The sequence below is a fragment of the Onychostoma macrolepis genome, chromosome 14, assembly GCF_012432095.1.
Source record: "Onychostoma macrolepis isolate SWU-2019 chromosome 14, ASM1243209v1, whole genome shotgun sequence".
Lineage (NCBI taxonomy): Eukaryota > Metazoa > Chordata > Actinopteri > Cypriniformes > Cyprinidae > Onychostoma > Onychostoma macrolepis.
The window spans coordinates 29,761,637-29,787,283 of NC_081168.1; the positions used below are offsets into that span (position 1 = coordinate 29,761,637).

Here is a 25,647-nt window from a genome sequence, read left to right on the forward strand (position 1 = left end):
CCTTCCCTTCACATGCGCCTGAGATGACCAGCCACTGCTGACAGTCTTGAACAGCACCAGTCTGACACATTTAATCAATCCCACTGCGGAGTACATGCGAAAAACGGCGGAAAAGAGCAACGAATAAAACTGCCTTAATGTGGCTAACCTCTGCCAAGAGAGACGCCCAGAAACTCCCTGCTGATAGTTAAGGAACAGCTGATGGTTGGCGTAGAGGGACTTCCCTCATTAATGATTTATTTCTGCAATTATCCAGTAATGTTTTAAGTCTACTTGCACATGCACATTTTAAGGCAGAGTGGATTTATTTGGTCACAGCACCACTAGTGGTACATTTAGGAAAAGCACTTTAAGGCTGAGGAAATATATGGAGACAGTAACCAGATTTCTGCAGCACTATGGCAAAGATATGCAAATGCTCTGTATGCATGTATGACTCAGGGCTGCATCTTTTGCTCAAAAACATTCACAGTCATTTTAATTTCTATATTTTACATTTCTACTTTCACATAAGCACAAATCCAGAGAATGTGAACTTGTATGATTTAATTGCAGATTTAGTCGGAGCAAACAGCGTAAACGACCTTGTGAAAGAATTGCACTTTCATCTGAGCAGAATCTCTCAATAGAAAATCGCTAAACTCCAGGTTTTTCAGCTCATCAGTGCTTTTTCTGCTGTGTAAGAGAGAGCACGTACTCATGGTTGCCAGAATGGGAAGATTAAGTGAAGCGCTCGGTAGAAATTGTATCGATTTAAGAGAAAAGCTCTGTTTGGGGGACTTGAACTCTTGACATCTGGCAACCGCACACATAAAAGCTTGTGGAGGCTCAAATTAAAAAAAAATTAAATTAAAATGTTTCCAGGATAAATATCCACCGGCCAAATATTGCAGGACAGAAATCGTGATCAATTAAAACACGATTCTTCATGTGCCAAAGATCTGTGTAAAGTGTTATCTTTCTCGTTTGTGCCAAGATTCAAGAATTCACCTGCAACTTCCTCAAGGTTTTGCTTGAAAATGGAGTTAAATGATTGGACTGAAGGTGACCCAACTTCCTATGAGTAGTGGGGTTGCAAGAAATAATAATAATACTAAAATAATAATAATAAAAGCTTATTTCAGGTATTTACATAAAAGCCTTGCAAAGATGCAGCTTCAGTCCTGTGTTTGATTCAATTTTGGTGATGTGTTACAAGTAAATGGTTTGGTAAACCAACCGATCAACTCTCACAAATTTGAGGATGATCTAATAAAAGCTGTGGGACTGGACATTTTTGCTATCGAGTACGGATTGAACCAAAACTGAATGATTCAGAGACACAAGTTGTTGGCAACATTTCATCTTTCAGCATACAGTTCTAGGGGCTGCTACCATCCTCATAAGGCCAGCAGATATAATAGATGCCTACACACCTTCAGAAATTTAGCCACTGAAAATTTCCTACATCTTAAAAGAGAGCAAGCACAATTCAAATGTGAAAACACTACACTACCACCAGCTAGACTCCTGAAAGTGAAAGATAAGACTGGACCCTCTAAACCAGTGTGGTGAAAGCACTTCAAATGCTGAGGCCAGCCGGCTCTCGGCTCAGTTACCCCATGGCTAACGCATAGAGATCGGGCCTCTTCTCTTTCTCTTCCTGGCAGATCTTGTGAACGCGGCACTCCAGAGCCTGGCCCAGATTCAGCACCTTGGGGTACCAGGGTAGGATCTTGGTGAGCACGATCAGGATGTTGCGGATGTGGGTGTACTCGCCCGTCTCCAGACAGTGAACTGATGCCTGAGGGAAGAAGAAGAGGTTTTTCTGTACATGAGGCGCTAACAAAAAGTCACAATTATACAAAACACAAAGCCTTACATAAGTAATCAGAAATGCCAGGAATATTGTAAGAGATCACATTAAATGATAATCTCAGAGATTTTGTGTAGTAACGCACATGCATTTCGCATATGATACTAAATATCAAGGCACAACACAAACCGCTAGGCCATGGCTACAACGCTTAAACATTATCATCTGAAAAATAACAGGGAAAAACAAAAAACGTAAAGAAATCTCAATAACATGCCTTAACATTTTGAATTCAGATTTAGTTCCAATCTGTGCAACAGCTGAGTAGTTGCACTAAACAACTTGTTGCCCGTTTAGCAACATTGGCTATTTAGTTACTCGGATTTGGAGGAAGTGCTGTCAATTTAACAGACCCCACTGTACACCGCTGCTGATGAGCATGATGCAGGACAACGACTGACTCCAGCATGTAGCCTATTAGAATATCTGCACTACTGCAAATGTGATCTCGTTAATTGAACAATTGTACAAAAGTGTTACGATAATATTGTTGAATTTTACACACGATAATTGTCAATATTGCCTGTTTTGCTCAATTTTGCAAAATAAAACAGTTCGTCTATAGTGCGTCTGCAAGCAACACAGCAGTTTCATTACTGAATGCATCATCAGTTTTTAATGATTCGAGTTCAAAGAACTGCAAGCAAATCTACTGCTTTTTGCTTGAATGAAGCAGACCATTTGAATGAATTGGTTGAATGATTGAATGCCTCGCTCATTAAGACAGTGACTTGCCACCTACTGACAGTTGTTGAGATTATTATTTACATTAAAAAAAAAAAAATCATTTCATTTTTTTTTTACATTAATATACATATATTATGTGTACATATTTCGAAAGGTGGTACTTTGTAAGTTCTCAATGTCTTAAATGCTCTTTTGGGAGGTAATTTCTCAGCAAAAATTGATGCACAGTTAATTTGATTAATTATCAGGAAATCACATGATTTTTTCAGGATTTTTAAGCAACCAACTCTACAACATGATGTACGTTTTTGCTGTCTGAAGAGCACAGTACTAACTTTAGTCAACTTGTAATGCCATTTGTGGACAACATGCCGGAAATTCTCATAGTCCAGCTGATCTGCTTTGTTCCCTCCGTCGAAACCACTGGCTCGGAAAATAGTCAGGAACCCAGGATAATTGCCACATTCCTAGTGAAGGAACCAGAAACAAAAAAAGACAAGTCAAACAGATCACACCAGGTTTCAGAAAAGCATGTTTAACCCAAAACCTCAAAATATACAGACAGGAATTTGATCTGGTTATGTAATAAAAGTCCATTATTAAAAGAAATGTGAAAATGGAAGATGATTAAACTTTGAGGATCAGTTTGTTCCTAACGAACATTTAAACACTCTGATCCTTTAGGGAAAGGACGCGCTGCCAACTCGTTTTCACAGATACCAATTTAGTGGTGACTAGGACACGCTAGAGACAGCACTGACAGAATAATTTAACCAGAGTTGAAACTGAGCGTCAGTGGAGAAAGCACACCATACCTTCTCATAGATGGCTCTGTCGCTGTGCCATCGAGTCACAGTCTCCAGCATGCAGCACAGAAAGCGGCCGTAGCGGCGCGACTCGTTCTCTGTGCAGCTCGCTACCGTGTAGATGATATCAGAGAACACCTAGATGAGCGCGGATAGAAACAGAAAGAGGGTTGAGTAGGCTGTGAGAGAGCTGCTGCTGTCATTAAACACAGACCCAATCAACATAATGGAAATACTTCAAACATTCAGATAAAAGCACAAGAGAGCAACACATTAACAAACAGAGTCCTAGATAAGCTTGTAGCTCTCTGACTGTAGCCAATGGCACATAAACAAGGCAAACAAGCCATTAACAGCCCTGCGATAGCACTTTCCATCAAGAGAGTAGCAAAGAGCGACTAAAACTCCTACATAAAATCACATCCGTGGTCTTTTTCAACAAAGGGTCAGTTTAATATCAACTGTCAAGAGGTCGAACAAAATGTCTTTGTTTTACTTTTTACTTTAAATGAGATCTAGGTCATCATCAGAGCACCGTTTAAAATCTGATTAGCTTTTTTTTTATTATTAATTATAATTATGAACACAAAGTGGAACACAAATGGAACGAAGCTTCCAAAAAAATTTAAATACAGTCACAGGGTTGCAGATTTGAGCCTAAATTATGCCGTCACCTGACAGAGACTAAATAATTCATAGTTTATAATTATTTATAACCATATTTTACATTAAGATGAATATATGTTTGATTATTTGTCAATAATTTTGGTAACAGGGTTGAACGGTTGATATTTATGAATAGTCAAATAACAAGTGTAAGGTCACACTTTATTTTAAGGTCCAACTCTCACTATTAACAAACCATTAAGACTTTTCCCTCAATACATTCCTATTTAGCTGCTTATTAATAGTTAGTAAGGTAGCTGTTAAGTTGAGGTATTGTGGGTAGGATTAGGGATGTAGAATATGGTCATGCAGAATATGTGCTTTATAAGCACTAATAAACAGCCAATAAGTTAATAATATTCATGATAATAAGCAACTAGTTAACAGTGAGAATTGGTCCCTATACTACAGTGTTACCAAGTGTAAAAACTGAGAAAATAGAATTAAATTATGTTTGTGTTCTTATGCTGTAGAAAGCATCTAAATCCCATCACAGTTCATATTTATTTTTTTTCATAGTGTGACAGTTATATGGTAAAAGGGTTGTGTCCACAATGTGACACTGCTACATAGCTGTTTTATGGTAGATAAGCATATAATTATAACTTTCTACAATGTAATGATGTTGTTTAATTTAAGACTAGATAGGTTTCATTTCAAATTAACGGTTAAAAAAAACAGGAGACACTATTTTGTAGCCCATTTGTTGAAGGTGCCTGTAATGGTTCGGCATACTGCAGTGAACTCACTCTGTCGTAGCAGAGCAGGGTGCAGAAGTTGGGTGTCTTCTGCTGGTGCACCAGCTCCACGAAGCGAGCGCAGTAAACGGCATCAATGGCTGAGAAGACGCAGCGGGGGAAGATGCAGAGCTGCAGGAACTTAGTGATGGTTTCATTCTTAGTGGATTCTGAGAATAGAGTGAACACAGGGGTTAGTGAGACGCGCAGAGGCTTTGAGCAGCGGAGAGATTGTGAGAGAGTTATCTGAGGACTCACTGGCGAGTAACCAGTTGTCTTTCTCCAGTTTGAGACGGTGCAGAACTCTCTGCACATGCTCCAGCTGCTTCTTCTCCTCTTCCTGCAGCTTGTCCTGCAGCGCTGTGCAGCGTTCCTTCTCTTTCTTCTTTTTATTCAGAGGCTGCAATAGAGAAGTGCATTTCATGAACAACCGCAGAAGAGTCTGTGTGACATTGCAGGGATTTCTGCATGAGTATTTAGTAGTGCCATGGCAAAACAAGTTTATATTATGGATGAGCTTTGAGATTGAGGTCTACGCTGAATGTGAAGGTTGATTTGTGCATCGCAAAATGCTGCTGTTGCCAGTCACTAAAACATCAATATCCATTATCTGACACAACTAAACTTTGTCAAAACTGTGACTTGTGAGAATGTCAGAGATATATACACAAAGGCACAGAGAGCAGATAGTTAGCATGTTTAGGTAAGAAACAGCTTCACAAACAGTCTTTTTTCGACTACACAGTATTATTTCTGTCTTACAGTCATTCATATAAAAACCGCAGAAATACTGGGATGAAAGTTTATAGTTCAGATTTAAACACTGATGTCTATGGTAGTGATCAAAATAGAGCAAATCCCCTTTTGAAAGTAACTGGCGCTTCAAATAACGTTTGTGTTGATTACATTGTTTCCCCACTAAGTGAAAGTGATTTAAATGTATTATCATTGAATCATTCACGAGATTCGTTCAAAAATGCTGATTCAACCAGTAATAAAACAAGTAAAGCATTTGAGTCATTGAATCATTCAAACCACTTTTTCATAATTTTAATATAAAAAATTGATGTATTAAATATTATATTTTAAAATACATATAAAATATGTTTAACAATTCATTCAAATTAAAGACTTTAAAATAGACTGCAGCAGTAGTATTTTGTCTTTTTGTTCGTTTAGTTTCATCCAATTCCTCAATTTATCTAGAATTTCTAAATAAATTATATAAATTCTCAATTTATCCGTAACTAAGTTAACGGTCTCACTGAACCAAAAATGTATATATAACTTGAAAAAACCCAAGAAGCTTTACTTTTGCGAGTACTTTTAGAAGGCATTGTTGAAAATGCCAATTTGTAAGGTTCATGCCCTGCTGCTGCACCACAATCCTGCAGGAAACACTGAGCTGTTCTCTCGGAGACCTTTAAATCGTTACTGAACATTTCACAAAACCTCTGATGTGTGGCTGGCAGCATTATCGATGAAGAGAGGCTTTAAAACTATTATTATGAGGCACGACTAAATTTACTGTGGACAGAGCATGAGGTCATGTGACTGCATACTTTACACTGAGAGCATACGCTTTCATGAACTGTTTGACAAATTTGAGCTTCATAGCAGCATCATTATTCCTGCAAACATGGACTACCGATTATTTTAATAGCTTTAAATAATCCTATTAACAGTGAGCAAGCACAGTAACTGCTTCTTTTACTCCAGTAAATATGACTGCTTGATTCATTTTGAACAACAATATAGACAACAGCAGATCTATTAGGCTGAATTTTCACCACAAGGTCTTTAGCGTCTCACCATCTCTGTGTTTTCATCGATTGCCTTGATCTGCATCTTCAGCTTGTTGACCTCGCGGTCGTAGGCGTTGTGCGGCACCGCTAGGTCGTACATGGTGAGGGACCAGAAGGTGGCGTAGAACTGAGGTCGAAGATCATCCCACACTTTGGGCAAGTGAAGAGACACGACAGCCTCGTGCACGGGGGCCATCACCTGCTCGCAGGCTGCGATGTACTTATGGACCTTCTGCTGCTGCCTGTTGCCCTTCTCTGCCTTCTTCAATTCGTCATACTTGGACTGATGGGAACACAAAGACAGCAGGCAAGCTTTATAATTCACTCAAGCACAACAAACAGGTCTGAAGATGAGCGTACGCAGAGGCCTGCACGTGGAATTAGGGGGCGGTAAATCTTGTTAGAGGTGAAGAGAGATGGGGTTAACTTTACACCGCCCTGGAGAGCTGTAAGCGGGGGTCTAGCGTTGAGGGGAAACACAAAATGAGCTCTGTATGAAATATTCATTAGGCAAGCAGTATCATATAGAGGCTATAATACTGCAAAATACAACAAATAAATCACAGTTTACTGTAATGCAAGTATTGTATTGAAGCTAGAGTGAAGCATCGTGGTAATACTGCATTACTGGATGCTTCACAATTTCAACCACTAATAAATACTCTTTATGCTTCAACTGTTATTGTCTTCGGGCATTTTTTGCTCTAATCAAGCCTTTGAGATCAGCTCAGTTTGGATAGTTTTAAGTTAGTACTGCATGCATCCAACTGCAAATAAAGCAATACCAAAATGCACTGTCAAAAATCATCCAAGGTCATGCATGATTTTGTTTGTGGCTGATCTTCAAGGTACTTCTGTGCTTGAATTAACTAAACCACCAGCTTAGCAAACATGCTAAGAAAACTTTTTGATTCAACGCAAAAGAAACAAATGCCCGGTGTGAAAATTTCCATTACATAAGTACAAGCCAAAATTTGAAGAATTTACCTGTAAATGTGTTGAAAAAGAAATGCATGACAAACTAGTTTAAGGAAACAGAACCTTTCACACTTCCGCCAGGTATGAGACATAATCCTTATTATTCTTTTGTTTTTATTCAGCCATTATCACCCTTTAAACTGGCAATACAATGCTTACCAAGCCACATCGCTTCAATCCCAGTATACATTTACCCAACTATTATCAAAAGTATTTCTAAATAAATACAACAAAACATTTTCTGGTAACACTTTACAATAAGGTGTCATTTGTTAACATTAGTTACTGTATTAACTAACATGAACAAACAATGAACAATGCATTTATTACACTATTTATTAATCTTTGTTCATGTTAATGAAAATACAGTTGTTCATTGTTTATTCATGTTAGTTCACAGTGCATTAATTAATGTTAAACACAACTTGTGATTTTAATAATGCATTAGTAAATGCTGAAATGAACATTAACTAAGATTAATAAATGCTGTAGAAGTATTGTTCATTCTTAGTTCAGTTCTTAGTTAACTAATGTTGCTAACTAATGTTAACTAATGAAACTTATTGTAAAGTGTTACCCATTTTCTTGCGACCTTACGTGAAGTATTATGACAAAATGCATTATGAAGAAGATTTGGACCTGTTCTGCAGGTGCATTAGAGCTAATATTAGCATCATGCTTCATAAGACAATTTATGAGATTAATAGTACACTTTTACTCAGAACTCACTTCAAACCACCATCGAGTGTTTGTAATAACTTCCTTTTGCGATCACATGTGGAATTTGGTCGGTTACTGTTGTTAAAATATGCTATTTATAGCCTTTTATATCGCTGCACAAATTAACATTTCAGATGTACACATTCAACTCCAGAAAAATCACATACAGACCATATCCTATTGTAATCGTGTGTTTATTATCTTATATAATCTATAGTGGCTGTTGTCATGTTTATTTCTGCTGTGTAAAAGCCTTAACATGTATGCTCTGCTGAAACTCACGTTGTTTGTGATGTTACAACCGCCTCTCCGTTCTTAAGTTGCCAGGGATACATTCCAAGTATAATACACATTAGTAAAAGGATCCATTTTATTTTTTATTTGTCTATATACACCTTAGCCGGCCGTGGTACATGATAAAAGTAGCCCAAAAAACAGCAACCCACGGCTCTGTAATTTTTCCCACGACTGTATTTTCAAAATAGCCCACTTGTGCCGCTAATGTTACCCTGGCAACACTGGTTCGCTGTACCCTCATCACACAATGATAGATAACCTTTCGCGCTGCGATGACGGGAACAAGTTGGGGTCAAACCTTATCAAATGATTAATTTGCGTTAAAGCATTTTTAATTCGCGTTAAAATGTTATTAAATCGCATGTGTTAACGTTTACTTATATATATATATATATATATATATATATATAGAGAGACAGAGAGAGTGTCATCGCCGGTAGTTGGTCTATTACCACCGTGGTGGAAAAAATCTGCCACCGTCACAGCCCTAGTGGTTGTCAACAGACTTTATGTTGGTACTGAATGTATCCAAATAGCAGATAAAACAATCCCACAATGCACTGCATCAAAAATCACCTGGCATAATCTGTTGAACACACATATAAGCTGTGTTCCAAATGGCACACCATACACTATGCACTCTACTGTGTAGTTTATGATCTTTCATAATGTTCTGTCATCCAGCATCAGAGTCTGATATCCCCTCTCCTTCTACTATGCTATTAAAGCTGGGACACACAATTGCATGAGGGTCCATCTGGGGGTTTGAAGTGCTTTTTCTCTTAGAAATTTTCAGTGTGAACACATTAGTCACACTATTTATACCACTAAATGACAACAGCGAACAAGTACACAAACTGGGTTGCATCTATACATTTAATTTATAAAGTAAAAAAAAAAAAAGTGTTTTTTTTTTTCCTCAGGGGGGTTCAGCAAACTTCCAGGGGGTCCCACTAGGTCTTAATTACTTAAGTGTAGTTATATTACCATCATTATTTACTTTTTTCCCCAACAGAAGCACCAGAGATACATTTCAGTTTAGATCAGAGGGACTTCAAATATTATTTTGGACACAGTAGGCTTTGGAGCCAAAACGTTATGAACTGATGCAATAGGGTGTGAAAGAGTGTGCTTTGAACACTCACCAGAATCTGATGGGCATACATGGGCCGAGACAGGAAGAAAGCAGCATCGTGTGGCGTGTGGAACTGGTTGCAGAGGACATCGACTGACGGCACCCTTTTGATGTAGTCTTCTGTGCTGAGGTTAGACGCCAAGAAGCCACCAAACTGTACAAGAGTGTCGTGACACTTTGGGGAGGAAGCAGAAAGGGAAGCATTCATCATTAAAAGTCTCTCGCTCTGGTTCACGCTTCTATCCCAGCCAAATGCAGATGCTCTTAATAAATCCTCAGGTCGCTCATTTATTTGGGGAACTGCACCTCGCTTTATTAAAGCCATTCATCACAGGCTCTCCATCCGAATCGATGGGATGCACAGTAAAGCAATTTAGTGGGAGCGAGACACTGGGGAGAGATTCCAGAGGAAGCTGGTGGAGGGAGGGAAGTACGGCCTAACCACTGGGTCAACTACCTAAATGTTCCCGGACAGCTGCTTTACTGCCAGACAAAGTTAAAGAGACCTAATGAACAACAATATTGTCTGAGTTTCTGACTGGAGTGTGCAACATACGTCAGTGTCTCGTACAGCAGTTTAGGCAAGACAAAGGAAAAAGAGTCTACATGCTCAAGAACCATCTGAAGAATAGCAACACAATGTTCGAAGGGCTAGCTTTCATTTCTGAAAGCCAGAATGCATGGATATTTATAAGACTGCCAAAAAAAACAAGTGTATTTGCTTTGTACGACATGGAGGTTCATGACATCAAGATTTTATCAAACCATTAGTAGAGAGTAAACAAACGTGCATATTCAGCCTCAAGAGTTAAGTCGGATTTCAGATTTATACAAAATGTCGTATTGTTGCACATTTCCTGATTTGATTCCAATTCACTAGCTCTTGATTCAATTTATTTGCTTTTTTATTTTTTTATTCATTTTGATTCAATTCAGACAATGAGTTTCTGTGTTTTTGTTTTTAAATGATTCACTGAAAAGAGAGTCATGTTCAAAAGTCATTTATTCATGTGCTTCAGCTGTACGTTTCTGATTCACTAAAGATTCATGAGATTCACTTATAAATCAGACTACACTTGTTGTGCTATATGTTATTACACACATTCAGTGCGGACGCTTCGGCGAGGCTGTAGATCCAGCAGCAGGAGAGCGCTGGCACTGAAAAGTAGCGCAGGAAATAAACTAATATCGATTTTGGGCTTTTAAGAATCAACATCAAGATTCATTAAGTCAATATTTACACCCAGCCCTTAACCGAGGTTCACTTTTTTACATGCCGTCAGCATCTCCTGTCTAAGTACATCTTCAGACCTGCAGATCATTTGTGTCGTTTAGAAACAGGGGTTTAGGCAGTTGCAAAATGTATTTATGCAAGTCACATGTAAGTAAACTGTCCTCTCATTGATCAGAGAGCACCGGTTTGTGTTCCAGAATTACGCTCACAGCGTCATCCATCAAGATGAATTAACAAGTTAGCTTTTGTGCACTAGCTTCCCTGCAAGGCAGGACCGCATTTCAGAGAAGATCAATGGCATTTCAAGGCGCTCTTTGGTTTTCGACTGTGACACTAATGTGCTCACCCACTGCTGCTTTTTACACAACACATTTCCCATTATCAATTATGATACAGCTCGGTTAGCCAGTCCACTGGGTCGGATTGTTTTCTAACCTGACCGTACAAGAGTTGGTCTTTCATCAGACTGGTTCTGAAACAATCATCCTTGAAAACTCCCTAAATGTGCGGTCAGAACACGCTGTAAACTTTGTCTTAAGTCCAAAATCTAGGCATGTAAGGATAACAACTCAAACTAGCAGTGCAATCCCATAAACAGATGCAACAGACAGGAAGAGATGACACCTCTCTAAACCTGTGCAAAGAATACTGTGTCCAGAGTGTGCTAACAACAAAAAACTGGACATCAAAGGAAGATGAGATTGGTTTGGCTTGCTTTCAAGACTCGAATCAGCTCAGACTGCCAAAACACCGCCTGAGGGAGTCGCTGTCACATGTCACACTCACAACTTTTCCACCTCTCATTTTGAGATTAAATTAATGAAATGCATGAGTTGCTTTGTGTCATAGTTAGGACGAGAAAGAAAATGAGCTTTCCCAAAATGTCCAGAAGTTTGTTCATGTGGTGGGGAAATGTAGTGACATTCATCCAAAAGAAATCTACACTTAAATTTACAGTCAAACACATGTACAGTCAAAGATTTTGGACAGTTCTCTACAAAAACAACTGATCATAACAGTATATCACGTATGACACAAAATATTGGCCAAAGAGAGCTAAGACCCATTGTCTGAAGAATACATCAGAGGTCCCTGCCCATGTAAATCACAGCATGTTGCTTTGGGGTCAAAACAGCTACCCACAAGACTCTAGGGTTGGGTATCATTTGAATTTGATCAATTCCAATCAAAGTTTCGATTCCAATGTGATTAAACAATGATATCAAACATGTATCCTGTCTCTCTTTTTTGCAAACCATATAGTTGCAGCTGAATACCATGAACAAAAATCAACAGGCTACATAAAAACTGGACTCTTTATGAGCTGTTTGTGTGCAAAATAGAACTGCATGATTATGGATGAATTGAGGTTTTTATTTTCTATTTCCCGCCCCATTTTTTAGACAACTAAAAAACATTAGACAACTGAACAAACTCGCATGTAATTTATGAATGAATGATTCAGTGACTCACTCAAGATGTAGTAGTTTCATTACTGGATGAATCTGCGTTCTTGAAGGAATCTCTTGTATGATTCAAAGACAAATACATTTTAACAGCCCCTTTTCGCCACCTACTGGTGGAACAATGTAATCCATAAATCTACATTTGATGTCAAATTACGTTCAAAAGGTGATTTACTCTATTTTAATCGCTACCGTAGACATCAGAGTTTATATCTGAACTATAAACTTTTATCCCAGTGCTTCTGTGATTTGAATGTTTGTAACAATGATACTGTGTGGTTTCATTCATGACAGATGACAGCAGCTGTTCTCTTTAGGTCAGGGGCAGCGCGAACGCAGGTTGAAATGTTCAAATCACACTGATGTGATCATATGCTGCACTGACGAACCAAGTGATCACAACATTGTGATCACACACGTCAAAGGTTGAGGAATGAAACTGACGAATCATTGTCATTTCGGAATAGAATCACGTTGGTGTTTGAATCGTGTTCGCGATCTTTAGCGATCTATTAAATTAAGTGCTTTGTCACGTTGGTGGTGACACCTCTCTTGTAACATGTTTAGCTATCACAGATATTATACTTAGCTTTTTTGGCTTCTGATCGCAAATGTAGCCAAACTTTGGAGCGCTTAGATTAGCGATCGCTAGGTCGCGTCCTCACAGATGAAGTAAAAAAAAAATAAGGCATCGATAGGCGGAATCAAAATTTTAATTTGACAAGTATCCGATTCTGGAGTTGGAATCGATTTTCGATTCGCAACCCTACAAGACTATGATATTCTGGCCAGAGTCGTCTCTTCAGCAAGCCATGTGACTTGAACCATTCATGTCCACAGCACAAACAATGCAGGACAAGTTAAGTTTTGGGGTCTGGAGTTTGTTCATATCATATCATAGCATACAAAACACTAGGATATATTAAATGGCAAGCATGCCAAAAGATGTATTAAACATGCAAAATAAGGCAAATTTATACAAATTAAGTTGTTCTAATATTTTTCAGGGTGCTTATGCATAAATCATGCAATCATGCTGAATGCATATTTAGTCTGTGAGATGAGTCAATCAATCTCTGTGGTGCATCAGAGGCGGTGATAGCCGGGCACAGGAGCCCCACACATTTCTGCTGATTGTAATGAGCAGTGCACAACTTCCTGCAAAGTGAGTTTCAAAAAAAAGAGCCAAAATTAATAATTAAAAGCTTCCCCACTGATGTCAGGAAAAAGCGTGTTTCTCATTCACACCATGAGCAATTATTTAGACAATTTGGCATCGCGAGAGGGAATTATTTGCTAAAGGCTCTAATTTGAGACATTGAGAGAAAAAAGATGAAAAAATAAAAAGCAAAAAGGATCGACCGGCGGCATCATTTCGCAGTCCCACACAGAATGGAGCTGATGATGTTAGTTTTTAGCACCATCTGCTGTGAATTGCGACATGTCTAGAGAACATGGGGGGAGAGAGGAAACAGTCAATTGGATTACCCAGTGAGTAATTGAGCTGCGCAGCTGCTGAACATGAAAAGCAAACTGCCAGTGTGTGTGGGCGGATGAAAATCACAGAAGTTCTGTACAACTCTCTACGTGAGTCTTCCCATGGCTGATACGGGCCACTTTCACTCCCAACTGCGACACTGACAACCATGAAAAGTTTCTAAAACTCAAATCACTCAGTTTGGGTTTGCTTTGGGAAACGGCGGTTTTCAATTACTCGTTTAAAAAGTCAGTTTCACCCAAAAAGAGAGACTTTGCAGAGTGTTCATGCAGCTCTTTTCCCTGCAGTGAGATCATACTCTGATCAGGGGCTGTCAAGCCCGTCAGATAAAGTAGTGTGAAAATTCAGTTTTGGGATCAATTCTCACTATTAACTAGTTGTTTATATTACTAGCATATTAGCTGTTTATTTGTACTTAAACAGCACAAACATAATGAATTATTCTGCATGACCATATCTTAACAACTACCTTATGAATAAGCACATACAAATATGAGCACATTAGCCCCATCTAGAATAAAGTTTAAGATTTTACTTTTTGTTTTTTAGGTCTTAAATGGGCTGGCTCCTTTATCTGAACTTGTAACTTAACATATCTGCTAGATGTTTCAGGTCATCAAATCAGAAACTGTTGAAGGTTCCCAGATCACAGTTAAAAAGAAAGAGATACCAGGCTTTTATTTAATACGTTTATTATTAGGATAATCTCTACAGAATCTTTGTTTAAAGCCTTCCATTTAGAGAAGGCTTATAAAATGCAAGTTTCTCTGTATGTACTATGTTTTTGTACGCTATTCTGCTGTTTTGGTTGAGGTTTTATTTTTTTATACTGGTTTTACATTTTTTGTACAGCACAACGGTCAGCGACAGTTGTTTTATTGTGCTATATAAATAAACTAAACTAAGCAGCCAATTAAGAGTTTGAGGCAAAATTTGTTAAAAGTTAATAGACCATAAAATGGTCCCTAAACTATGGTGTGACCAAAAGTAGTCCATAATACTTCTGTGGTATATGGTTTCTTTTCTGAAGCCATATTATTACTTTTTATAACACAGAAAATACAAAAAAAAAAGTCTATAGAGTCATTGATTTTTTTTTTCAAACTGATTACCAAATATGCACATGTTGCTCCAAGTTTGATGTCAATAATTATGCAAAAGTACAGAAGCCTGTTTTTGCCACAGAATAAAAATAAATAAAAGTAACATAATATGTGCGAGTCTCCATGCCCAAAACAGTTTCCATAATCATAGCATTGCAAGTCAAAACAGATTTCATGATTTATCATCAGTTTAATACTGAATGCTGAATTGAGAAATCACTTTGGTGCACCAGGCAGGCAATAATAGAAAGTATTAATAAGTAAATAAATGAATGAAAATGAGTGAGGCAGCCAGCCAAAATGGTTACTAAATCACCAGAAGTGCTCTTGATGGCCAATTTAAATCAAAATATTGATTTTGAAGACGTTGAAAACGATCGTTTTGAGAACGTGGTTGAGATCGTGAAATCATCAGCTCAAATTGAACACTTCCAAGTCTCAAACAGTAATAAAATATGCTTTATTTTATTATTTTGTAATTGTTATTGAAATATCAGGAGAGTTATAATTTTATTGCAGCAGTTAGAGATCCATCTGTGTTAGATATGCAGGTCCAGGTCGCTAAAGACCCGAATATGTAATAACGATAGCTGAAACATTCATGCACTAAAGGGTTAACAGTTTGCTGACTTAAACAGGCTGTCAAATGGCATTGATGTGAGAATGCTATGTTGAAGAACTTGTATTCCATGATGTTTAACTCATTAATATCATTACCACATTTTCTCATCTAAAAAGCGGATCTTTCCTAATTGGCAACCTTTACCTCATTAAAATGTGCAATTTTATATGCCATTTCTTCCCGAAAATCCCCTCCAGGAACCCTAAAGTCTGACTGTCTATCTATATCATGGCATCATTTCAAACTAGACTGAAAAGTAAACAAGCATCTAACTTGAAGTAAACAGTTTTGAAGAATAGTATTATCAGCTCCGCTGCTTGTCATGTTTAATTAGCAGTTATGCTCTTTTTAGAAACTACAATGACAGAGTTGAGGACTGCATGGATCTGAGTCATCTTGGTTTCGAGAGCCGCTGGTTAGTTGATTATACCTGATCGTAAAGCTTCCCCACGAGTTTAAGGTGCTTCTCTCCCCCCTCAGAGAAGACCACCCCGTTCCTCTGCTGGGCCATCAGGAGACACAGCGGTAATGCCAGCTCGTGGTCCAGAAGAGCATCCTTCAGACGCAGAGACGACTTCTTAGTGTTCCTGATCTGTCCAAAGTAGCCACCCTACACACACAAACCATCAGAAATGAACAGAAACGCTCCCCAATCAAACATGTCAATCCATTATCATATTGAGGTAACATGCACAAGATGAGAGGAATGTTCTCGCAGCTGCCACGATCAAGTCAAGAAGTCATGACCAGGCCAAAATGGAAGCCTCTCGGGAGTTTCTTCACTTACTCGAGCACAAGAAACTGCCGAGTTGATTCATTATGAACACCTACCGTCCCATGTGGTCACACTTTAATTGCCTCGGTGTTTTCAAGGAAGCACTGTTAAGACAAACACCATCTGCAATGCATCTTGGTACATGTTTGACCTGCTAAATAGTGCTGGTTTGCAGAATAATAGGGTAACGCATGAGCTCTGGCTATCTCCCATTACAGGGGCCTTGATTTCAGCATCACAACACCCAAAAATAACAACAACAAAAAAAAGCCCAAGTTTTCCACAAAAATTTTAATTCTGATGCCATTTACTCCCCCCCTCACCACCACCACCTCATTTATTTAATAAATTGCTGTAACATTCAAACACCACACTGTTTCACACTGTACACACTAGACGACACTCCAACCGCTGGCCTGCTCTATGAATAAAGTTTCTGTGCCAGTGCTCTAGATACAGTGGCCCCAAAAAAAGTATGTGAACTTCACTGCCTGAGATTAGGACTGTGAAACTAATCGAAATACAGTTTCGGCTTTATTTTACATTTGATTATTCATTTCTGTAGTAGGCTGTTAACTGAATACTGAATAGTGTTAAATAATCATGATTACAATATTGACCAAATTAATTGTGATTATGATTTTTTGCCATAATCAAGCAGCCCTAACTTGGATAAAATATCAAACCAAGTGGCATATTAAAAATACATTAAATAACAGCACAAGCACACTTCCAGCACTGGACATCGGAAACACTGCTGCAGCCCTAATCGACTGCAATGACATCCACACATTCACAAACATGGCTTAAGCATGTAAATGCGTGCTGTTTGCTAAACGATGACTATGTTTCAAAGGTGTGGTGTACCTCTGCTTTGAGCTGCTCTCCACCTGTCATGGCCTCCAGCTGCTCCACAGTCATTTCATCTGTGATCTCAATCCCTGCCATCTTCTGCACCACCTCCTTCAGGATCAGCAGGTCAAAACTGGCACAACACAAAACACAGGAATGACTGTTTTGGATCCTCATTTTCAATTTCAGTGTTTATTTTGGTCCGTGATGCACGACAGTAGCCTTTTCAGATCTGCAACCTATTTTTGGGTCAGAAGCCACCAAAACTGAGACTACCGCACTGACCTGAATATAAGACAATGTTTTTTTTCTTGGAAATACATCTGAAAAAGCGCAGTCGTCTTATATTCAGGGACTTTAACATGTCAATAATACACCCACAACAATAGGTGGCGCCAAACACGCTTAAAACGAGTGTGCCATGAAATATGTAATGTAATGTAATGTGTGATGTAAAGATCGCGAGTGAAAACAAAAGAAAAAGAAAAGCTTACAGCGGCATGAGTCTCGACTGTCATGTTAGCCTGATGGAACCAAACTTCCTCAGTAAGTGATTTTAAAACATAAGATTGTCTGAAGACTACAATAAGATTTCACTTCTACTGTTTCTACAATTTTTATAGGCTACTATGAGATGGATGGCCTAAATGTTATAATTCAGATGGGCTACCTGTTATTTTTATGGTATATCAAAAAGTGTATGTATTGTTGGTATATTTTACCAGTATTTACCATGTTCTCAAAACAAAAATTTAAATAGGAAAAATGTGCAACATGAAAATTTAAGAAAAAATGTGTTTTACTGAGAAAAAAAAAAAAGATTTGTTTTTCAAAAAGCCTTTTTCCAAAAGGTACATCTTGAAAAAGGGGGGTCGTCTTATATTCGGGTCAATACGGTACTTTGCTATGCTAATTTCAAACAAGAACAATTTACCTGCACATTTTAATTTAACTTCTCGGTTTGATTATTTTTACATTCAGAGAAAAATCTACTTAATGAGAAATCAACCCCCCACTGGAAACATCATTGTCAGTCAAATCTGTTATCTAACACGCATCCAACCTGTAAACCTGTACATGTATGAAGCTCAATCCAGATCTCAGAGTAAGTGCTAGTCGATTCTCCATCTGTCAGCGAGGGCTTTAACTGCCTGCCTACACACGTCTCTCTGGAGTGCTGAAGGATAACCCACAGCTTATTAACGCTGCTGCTGCCGCTGCTTACACATATGCAGAACAGCCTCACATACAGCTGTGTAGAGAAATATACCGCTCTCTCAGACAAGCACTGGGATTAACCTCCTCGGTCCAGAGAAATGCATCACTTTAATTGTTAATTGCTGTATATTAAATAAATTGGGCATGTGGACTAGAGCGAACCAGTGTTGCAAACACAGCACATTTCAACACTGCTGTATAAAATGCTAAATCGCTCACTTAGTCCTAACTTTCAGTATAAAAGTTTCAGTTTCAGTATAAAAGCACCTCTGCAGATGGGATGAGGAGAAGAAGAATTGCTGAATAAACACACAAAGTATTCTCGCAGCTACATTAAATTACGGTTGAACCACTGAGGTCACATGGACTATTTTTCTGATGTCCTTACTACGTTTCTGGGTCTGGGAACATCGTTGTTTTGTTGTTGTCTATGCAGGGTCTTCGAGCTCTCGGATTTAATCAAAAATATCTTCATTTGTGTTCAGAAGATGAACGAAGGTCTTACGGGTTCAGAATGACATGAGGGTGAGTAATTAATGACAGAATTTTCATTTTTGGGTGAACTATCCCTTTAAGAAAATCAAAAATTAATTTGTCCAGGGTACTGAACACTTGGAATCAAGAGGTTAAACACAGAATTAACGTTCAAAACATTGTCAAAGTCCTTAAAAAGACTCAAGTCTTAAATGCCTTCATGTACTTTAAGGATACATACGTTTGAAAAACAGCAGCATAAAAAATTGTTTGGAAATGTCACTTTTTTGTTAGAGCACTGGCCATACTCTACAAAATTACTACAGATTCAAATTAATTGGCAAAAGCATGCTTTGCAATGTTTTTTGTTAACAATCTTTTAAATAAAGATAGGTCCACATGAGTATATTGCAATGCCAAGTTCAAAACTACACAAATAGCCAGGAGAACGGGGAGTAGGGCTACGTAAATTTACACATGATTTTTAACCATATGACTATTTGAAAATAACTATTCATTCTGATTGGAATGATTGTGTGAGGAAGTGCATCTGTATAAAATTGTTTAAGAAATCAAAAAGCTGAAAAGCTACTTTTTTTTTCTTGTACAGGCTGAGCAATTGGGGTGGGGGGTTTACAAACACTCATTTCAAAAACCTTAAAGTGAACAGCTAAAAAAAAAAAAGCACAATTCACTTGTTTTATACATAACTTTACCACTGTGACTGAAACAATAATTTTTACTGTTACTCTTAAAAAAAAAAAAAAAAAAAAGATAGAAAATATGAAATGTATAGTTGTAGTCATAAGTTTACACACACCTTGCAGTTTGAACAAAATTTTTTTTTTTTCAAATTATTTTTTTTTTAGTATTGCCCTGGGTCATCCATTTCACTCAACAGAAGTTTACATACAGTCTACAAGACAAAATAATAGCTGAATATAGACCCCTTTCCAAAGTGTACATATTCTTGATACTGGGCATCTTTACTTGGATGATCTGTTTTTGTGATGTTCTGAGCAGTTGATTTTGTACAGTAACAACGGTTTTAATAAAGTGCAGGGTAAAAACAGCACAGCGCCTCTTTGAAGGGCAGGTCAGGACCTAAACACAGCAAACACGTAAGCGTACCTCTTGCCTGCTTTCAGCTGGTTGGTCACATACTGCAGAAGACCAGCTAACTCGATGGGATATTTTCTGAAAACCGCTCCACAAAGACTAGCGAGACCTAGGGAAAGACGCGATGACAAAAGCAAAATATTATCATAAGAATGAGCATTAGAATTCGTACGAGGGCAAGTCAAGAATGTCACGCATTTGTGCTTTAAATTGCTTTCCGGACACACTCTAGCAGCAGGGTCAAACCATTTCAAGAAATGACATTTAACGTCCATTAGGATGCCAGGCAGAAGTTCAATTTATTCAGCATCTCGACACATCGAAGAGGCGTTTTAGAGGAAATGCGGCACTCACTCTGCAGCCATGATGAAATGGTCGTGTCATCGTGTTTCATCTTCTCTTTCTCTGGGTTGGCTAAAGCTTCAATAATGCAATCTGCCCACACGGTCAAGGGCTCAAACACACCACGTCTCGCTCTTTAAAGATAACACTCCCGCTGTAAGCGGCAGACACTCTTCAGACTATTACTCATACGGTCAGACATTGTTTTGGCATGTTCAAAAGAAAATTAACAGTCTATTTTCCTCCAAACTGCAGAAATGCTTTTCTCCCTCATTTTAAACACACAAAGCTGTCAGTTTCAGTGATGATGAAGTCAAGGTGAGCGATTACATGCTATTTTAATCACGCGCAAATTACGGGAGTTTGGAGGAGATCAGCAAGTTCCTGGGAGAGCTGTTATTAGCGGAGGGGGAAGATTATTATACAGTGGGAGTGTAATTATAAGAGCCGCCTGAAAGGATACAGGCCAGCACATCATAGTTGAGAGAGGTGAGGTATTTGAGAGAGTCCACCACTGGAGTTATGAGGTTATCGTACCACTGGATCTGAGACAGAATCTGAAAGAAAAGAGAGAGAGAGAGAGAAAACATTACATGCATTAACCTAACAACACAGGACTCTGCAGCAGTGACTCAGTCCTTCTACATACAGTTTTATTTTTATTCCCCTGAGGTCCACGCGTGTTATTCAAGTGCCAAAGACATTTTCATATACCACTTTCGTTCAAACTTCTGAGATCAGACTGAAATCAGAAATAAATAAAATTCTCTTTAAAAGACGTCAAACTAAACTTATATTTCATTTTGTTAATGCATTGTATTTTCAAGTGAAATTGCAAACAGAGCAAGACGTGATTGCATTCATTTGCAACAGACCTGATTGTGATTCGGCTGATCATAGCATGATCAGTTTTACTAATATTTAAGCATTTTTTTCTTAATTGTAAATCAATTTTTTTTTTTTTTTTTTATTGTGAGTAAGATGAAATTTGACAAATGTAATTCTTACATAAGAATCGTCTGTAAACGAGAAAAAAAAAGACGACAAAGACCTTTTCTGGCCACAGAGCATTTTTTATATTTTTTTGCAATAAACCAAAAGCCAATATAAAAATCCTGCTTTTTCTTTTTTCCCCTCGAGGGAACCAGTCTACAAATATACATGATCGCTGCAGCAATCAATATTGGTCAATATCAGTCAATCGCTAAACTTTTAGTCTTTGCAAACACCACTAATTATATTTCCCAGGTCATGTAGAATAATACATTGCTCAATTAGACCAGGGACATTCATTCTAGCAAACAGAATCAATTTTGATTTGATGTTGTACTGTGGCAAGTGTTTGTCAGTGCAGAGGCAGCAGCATCAGTCAGTGGCCGCTCTCTCGAGGCGTTCATAAAATGAGGAAAGCGCAGTCCTCTGCCAGCGCCTGAATAACACAGTCTTCATCAGAGCTCATCTCCGTCTTTTATTTCACCACTGAACCTTCTGAATTTTTCAGAAATGCTAATGAATTCAAAGCCTTGCCAACGTCAGCCACTTCCAAGTCTTTTCTTCTCGGTACACGAGAGCAAAACTCGTGGAGCCTCTCATCGCTGCAGAAGTGCACAGCATGAACGGTGACAGCAGAACAAGACTCCGCACCACTTCTTCAGAACGAACCCAGCAGAAAGAAGCATCCTAAAAACTTTCTGGCACACATGAAGATCTGTCAGCCGCGGTCGGCCCAGTCATGAATTTCTTACATTCGATGGAGATGAATGCGATTACTGTTAGCCCACTGACTAATACAGCCTAAATTTAGCCTCGTGTTCATGCTCTCGTTCTGATGTTGGGCATTAGGCCACTGGTCTGAGCTTATATACGTGCTTTTTAATCTCAGGAGCAATGAAAATTGATAGCACACTGCAGATTATAAAGTAGCCCTGTAAAAGCATGTCATTAGTCTAGCGGACCATTATGGCCGTCACAAGCAATAAAATACTCACATAATCAAAGAGAATGGTGGGGTTACTGTGGCTTAACTTTCCGATCTGCCTTCCTGAGGGCTTCACGTTCTCCTTAGTCAGTCGCCTGGGGGGAAAAAAAGCCACAGAGAAGGTGAAGACCAGCAAAAGTGGCACAGACACACCAAAGGGGACAATTAATAACCCTTACACTCACCAGTGACTAAAACAGGCCTGTAAATTGGCTATACTTACTACTACAGACAATATTTGGCTGGCATATTCCAATAATCATGGCCACTTGTACAAAAAAGTGTGCTGGTGCTAAAAGAGCACAAATATAATATCCTCGTCAAAGGATTGTGCATGTTTTGTGTTTTCAAACAACTAAGGAAAATCAGTATCTCTACAGAAGTCATTAATACATGTATTATCAATGGCAGTGCATGAAGCTTTGAAACCTTTATGAATGTTTTGTTTCAAATCAGTGGTTCGGCGCAAACTTGCTAAGTCACGTGATTTCAGCAAACAAGGCTTCATTTGGTCATACTGCTTTGAACTTTGGTTTCTGAAACATGGTTCAACACATGAGTGTGTTTTAACATCTCAGATCTGAGGTGTTCAGTTTTAATCATCTTTAAAGGGGTCATCAGATGCAAAATTCACTTTTACATGTTTGAACTAAAATGTGTGTACATATCCACCCTATAATGATAAAAATCCACCCGGTGCTTTTATTTTTTTTTTAATCCCCATAAATAACAACCCCGCTCTCAAATCAAGCCGTTCTCAGATGCCTGACTGTGTGACGTCACACAGACCCAGGCCCCTCCCACGATTGTTGATTGACACTAGCGTTTTCCTAGACTCAGCCTGAGTTAGCTGTGAACAGTCCGCCATTGTTTCGAGACAAGAATGTCTCCTAAGCAAATGAGGTGTTTTGTTGTTGGATGTAATAATGAACATAGCAGTCATCGTATACTCCTGACATCTGAGCCACTGAAGACGCAGTGGATTGCGTTTGTTTTTGAAGGGAATGCGCCTTGATCTACCTAAATGTCTCTATGTTTGTGCGAATCATTTGTGATCCAGCTTCACCTACAGAAGAAGGGAGTCTCAGTTTTTAGATTTCTTGGATGTAGCCATCTGATAATAAAGGCTTTTTAATTTACAAGAGTGCCATGGTCATTCTGAAGTTTTCTTTGATGAAAAATAAAATGTACTTCAATTAAAAATCCTTGGACAAACTATGCAAAAAAAAACAAAAAAAAAAAAAAACTATGCATTGTTTTCCCTCAAAGCATCAAAAAGCACCTGGTGGAGTTTGAGATTCACATAAAACTGCTTCCGTTTCACACAAATGCCGGCACAGACGTGCGTGTCTGGATAGAGTCGCACTGAAGCTGTTCGCATCTTCAGAAGCAGAGCTGCGCGGAAAGTTACAAAAAATGCCATTCACACCGCCACGCGAAATGTCTTCCGCACTCAAAGCAAACTTAATATTTGCCGTGCACACCCAAGAGAACTTGCGGACGCGTCGAGTATAAATCAGCCTTCAAGAGAACGGCTCGTCACCCGACAGAAGAGCTAATCAGCATTTAAAGGGCCATGCACCGAAACGGCTCGTTGTGAACAGAGACGTTTTTGACAGGGTACAAAAGGGTGTTGTTTTACACTACCATTGAGAAATTTTAACCAAAGTTTGTTATAGACTTTTCATGAAGACCCTAAAGAATCATATCAACTTGTGGAAATTGGGCACCCGATGACCCCTTTAATCCTTACGCATGTATAAAACAAAAATGCGAATGATATTTAATTCTCTAATTGGCCCGCCTGAAGGCCAGCTCACACCAAGATGAATATCCGTTGTGGAAATTGGTGCAATACATTTTAATTGGAATGAATGGCTGTTATTGCACCAATAAAGACCGACACAAACAGAGCTGATCTAATCGATTTTCCATCACAGTGCAAAGAAAACTGGCCATCGCCAACCAATAGGATTTGGGCCATTGGTCATGTGGCCAGTCCTGCTGCTGTTACAGAAAACCACACCTTAGTGGTATTCTTGAAGAGTATTTTGATAAGTGACAGTGATTTCTTTTTAAAGCTTTTGATTTTCTTGAAAAGGCGGTTGCTATCAAGGGCCTACAGAGGTTGTCAGGGACATTAAACGTCATCAAACAGGTAAACTCATCTGCTAGTTAACATTCAAAGCCTCATTGTGTCCACAGTCAACTCAAACATTTCAAATTGGTAGAAGAGTTGACACAAGCTTAATGGTGGTGATGTTGAAGTCATCGTGCCATAGTTATGTAGCAATGTTAAGTGTCAGTTATTTTTCCTGGAAACATTGTTCAAATGGTTTAAGTATCAAATATCCAATGACAAACTCATTGTCGACTTCTTGTTAACATGGCCTTCCAGTGTTGTGAATACTGGAATTTTGCAAGAAGCGCGGCATGACAGGCAACAGACGGGTGTCTCCTCTATCGGTGAGAGTGGATGGCTGTCTAGGTCCCGTCTCGCTCGTGTCTTATGAGTCTCCACGCCTCTGCACTGATTTCTTATCACACATGCCAGCAGGCGCATGATGGACTGTCACGTGAAGCGCAGTGCCTCTCGGGCTGTTCTTTATAACGCCATTAATTGTGAGCGTGGGGGGCTGTGTTTTCCCGCAGACTAGCAGAGCTGCTTTGTCTGAAGTGTGGCACAAAAGGGCCAATTAAAAAGTCAATTAATAAAGTAGCTGGGGAAAAAAAACACACACACACTGGAGGAGGGCACAGAGCCAGTGCTGGTATTGTGGAGTTTCCATTCGAGCTGGTGAGCCGACAGGAGCTGCTGACTGCTGAGCCATGACGGTGTCACTGGTCTTAATAAGGGAGCTGTGTGTGTGTGTTCCTGAGCATTCCCCACGTCACATCAGGTGGCCTAATTGGTTTGCTTAACCTTCAAGAGCACAATGAACAAGCTCTAATGACGACATCTGATACCCAGAAGTCTTATAAAGCTCACATGAACAACAGGACGTCAGCCGTCTTACTAGTACATATCTAACATTTTCATAAAACACACTTTCAAATGTGTCATGAAAGAGATGTTAAAAAAACTAGGAGTGGGAGAAAAACAGATTTTATGCATCACAATTCTCTCTTAAATGATTCTGCAAATGCGGTAAAAACTAAGCTCAGAATTTATGGAAAACTTTCATGCATTAGAGGCAGCAGAATTATAGTTGCTGCCAATTACACACAAAACCCTTGAACAAGTATCTAATATTACATTAAGTTCGGAAATGTTGAAGAA

The 25,647-nt window shown here is 38.8% G+C and overlaps 1 protein-coding gene across 2 annotated transcripts in view; it reads right to left on the reverse strand.

Moving 5' to 3' along the window:
• The window catches only part of thoc2 (THO complex 2), a 76,341-nt gene that overhangs the window by 17,646 nt on the left and 33,048 nt on the right, over window positions 1–25,647 (reverse strand). For both annotated transcript variants that reach the window (XM_058797213.1, XM_058797212.1), the window contains exons 16-28: window positions 22,378–22,462; window positions 20,853–20,946; window positions 20,402–20,482; window positions 20,060–20,156; window positions 17,252–17,369; window positions 16,040–16,219; window positions 9,697–9,861; window positions 6,564–6,839; window positions 5,010–5,151; window positions 4,764–4,921; window positions 3,358–3,486; window positions 2,878–3,009; window positions 1,599–1,783 (exon numbers count right to left, since the gene is read on the reverse strand). In XM_058797213.1, coding sequence (XP_058653196.1) covers window positions 1,599–1,783; window positions 2,878–3,009; window positions 3,358–3,486; window positions 4,764–4,921; window positions 5,010–5,151; window positions 6,564–6,839; window positions 9,697–9,861; window positions 16,040–16,219; window positions 17,252–17,369; window positions 20,060–20,156; window positions 20,402–20,482; window positions 20,853–20,946; window positions 22,378–22,462 — 1,842 coding nt within the window. The remainder of the gene's footprint in view (window positions 1–1,598; window positions 1,784–2,877; window positions 3,010–3,357; window positions 3,487–4,763; window positions 4,922–5,009; window positions 5,152–6,563; window positions 6,840–9,696; window positions 9,862–16,039; window positions 16,220–17,251; window positions 17,370–20,059; window positions 20,157–20,401; window positions 20,483–20,852; window positions 20,947–22,377; window positions 22,463–25,647) is intronic.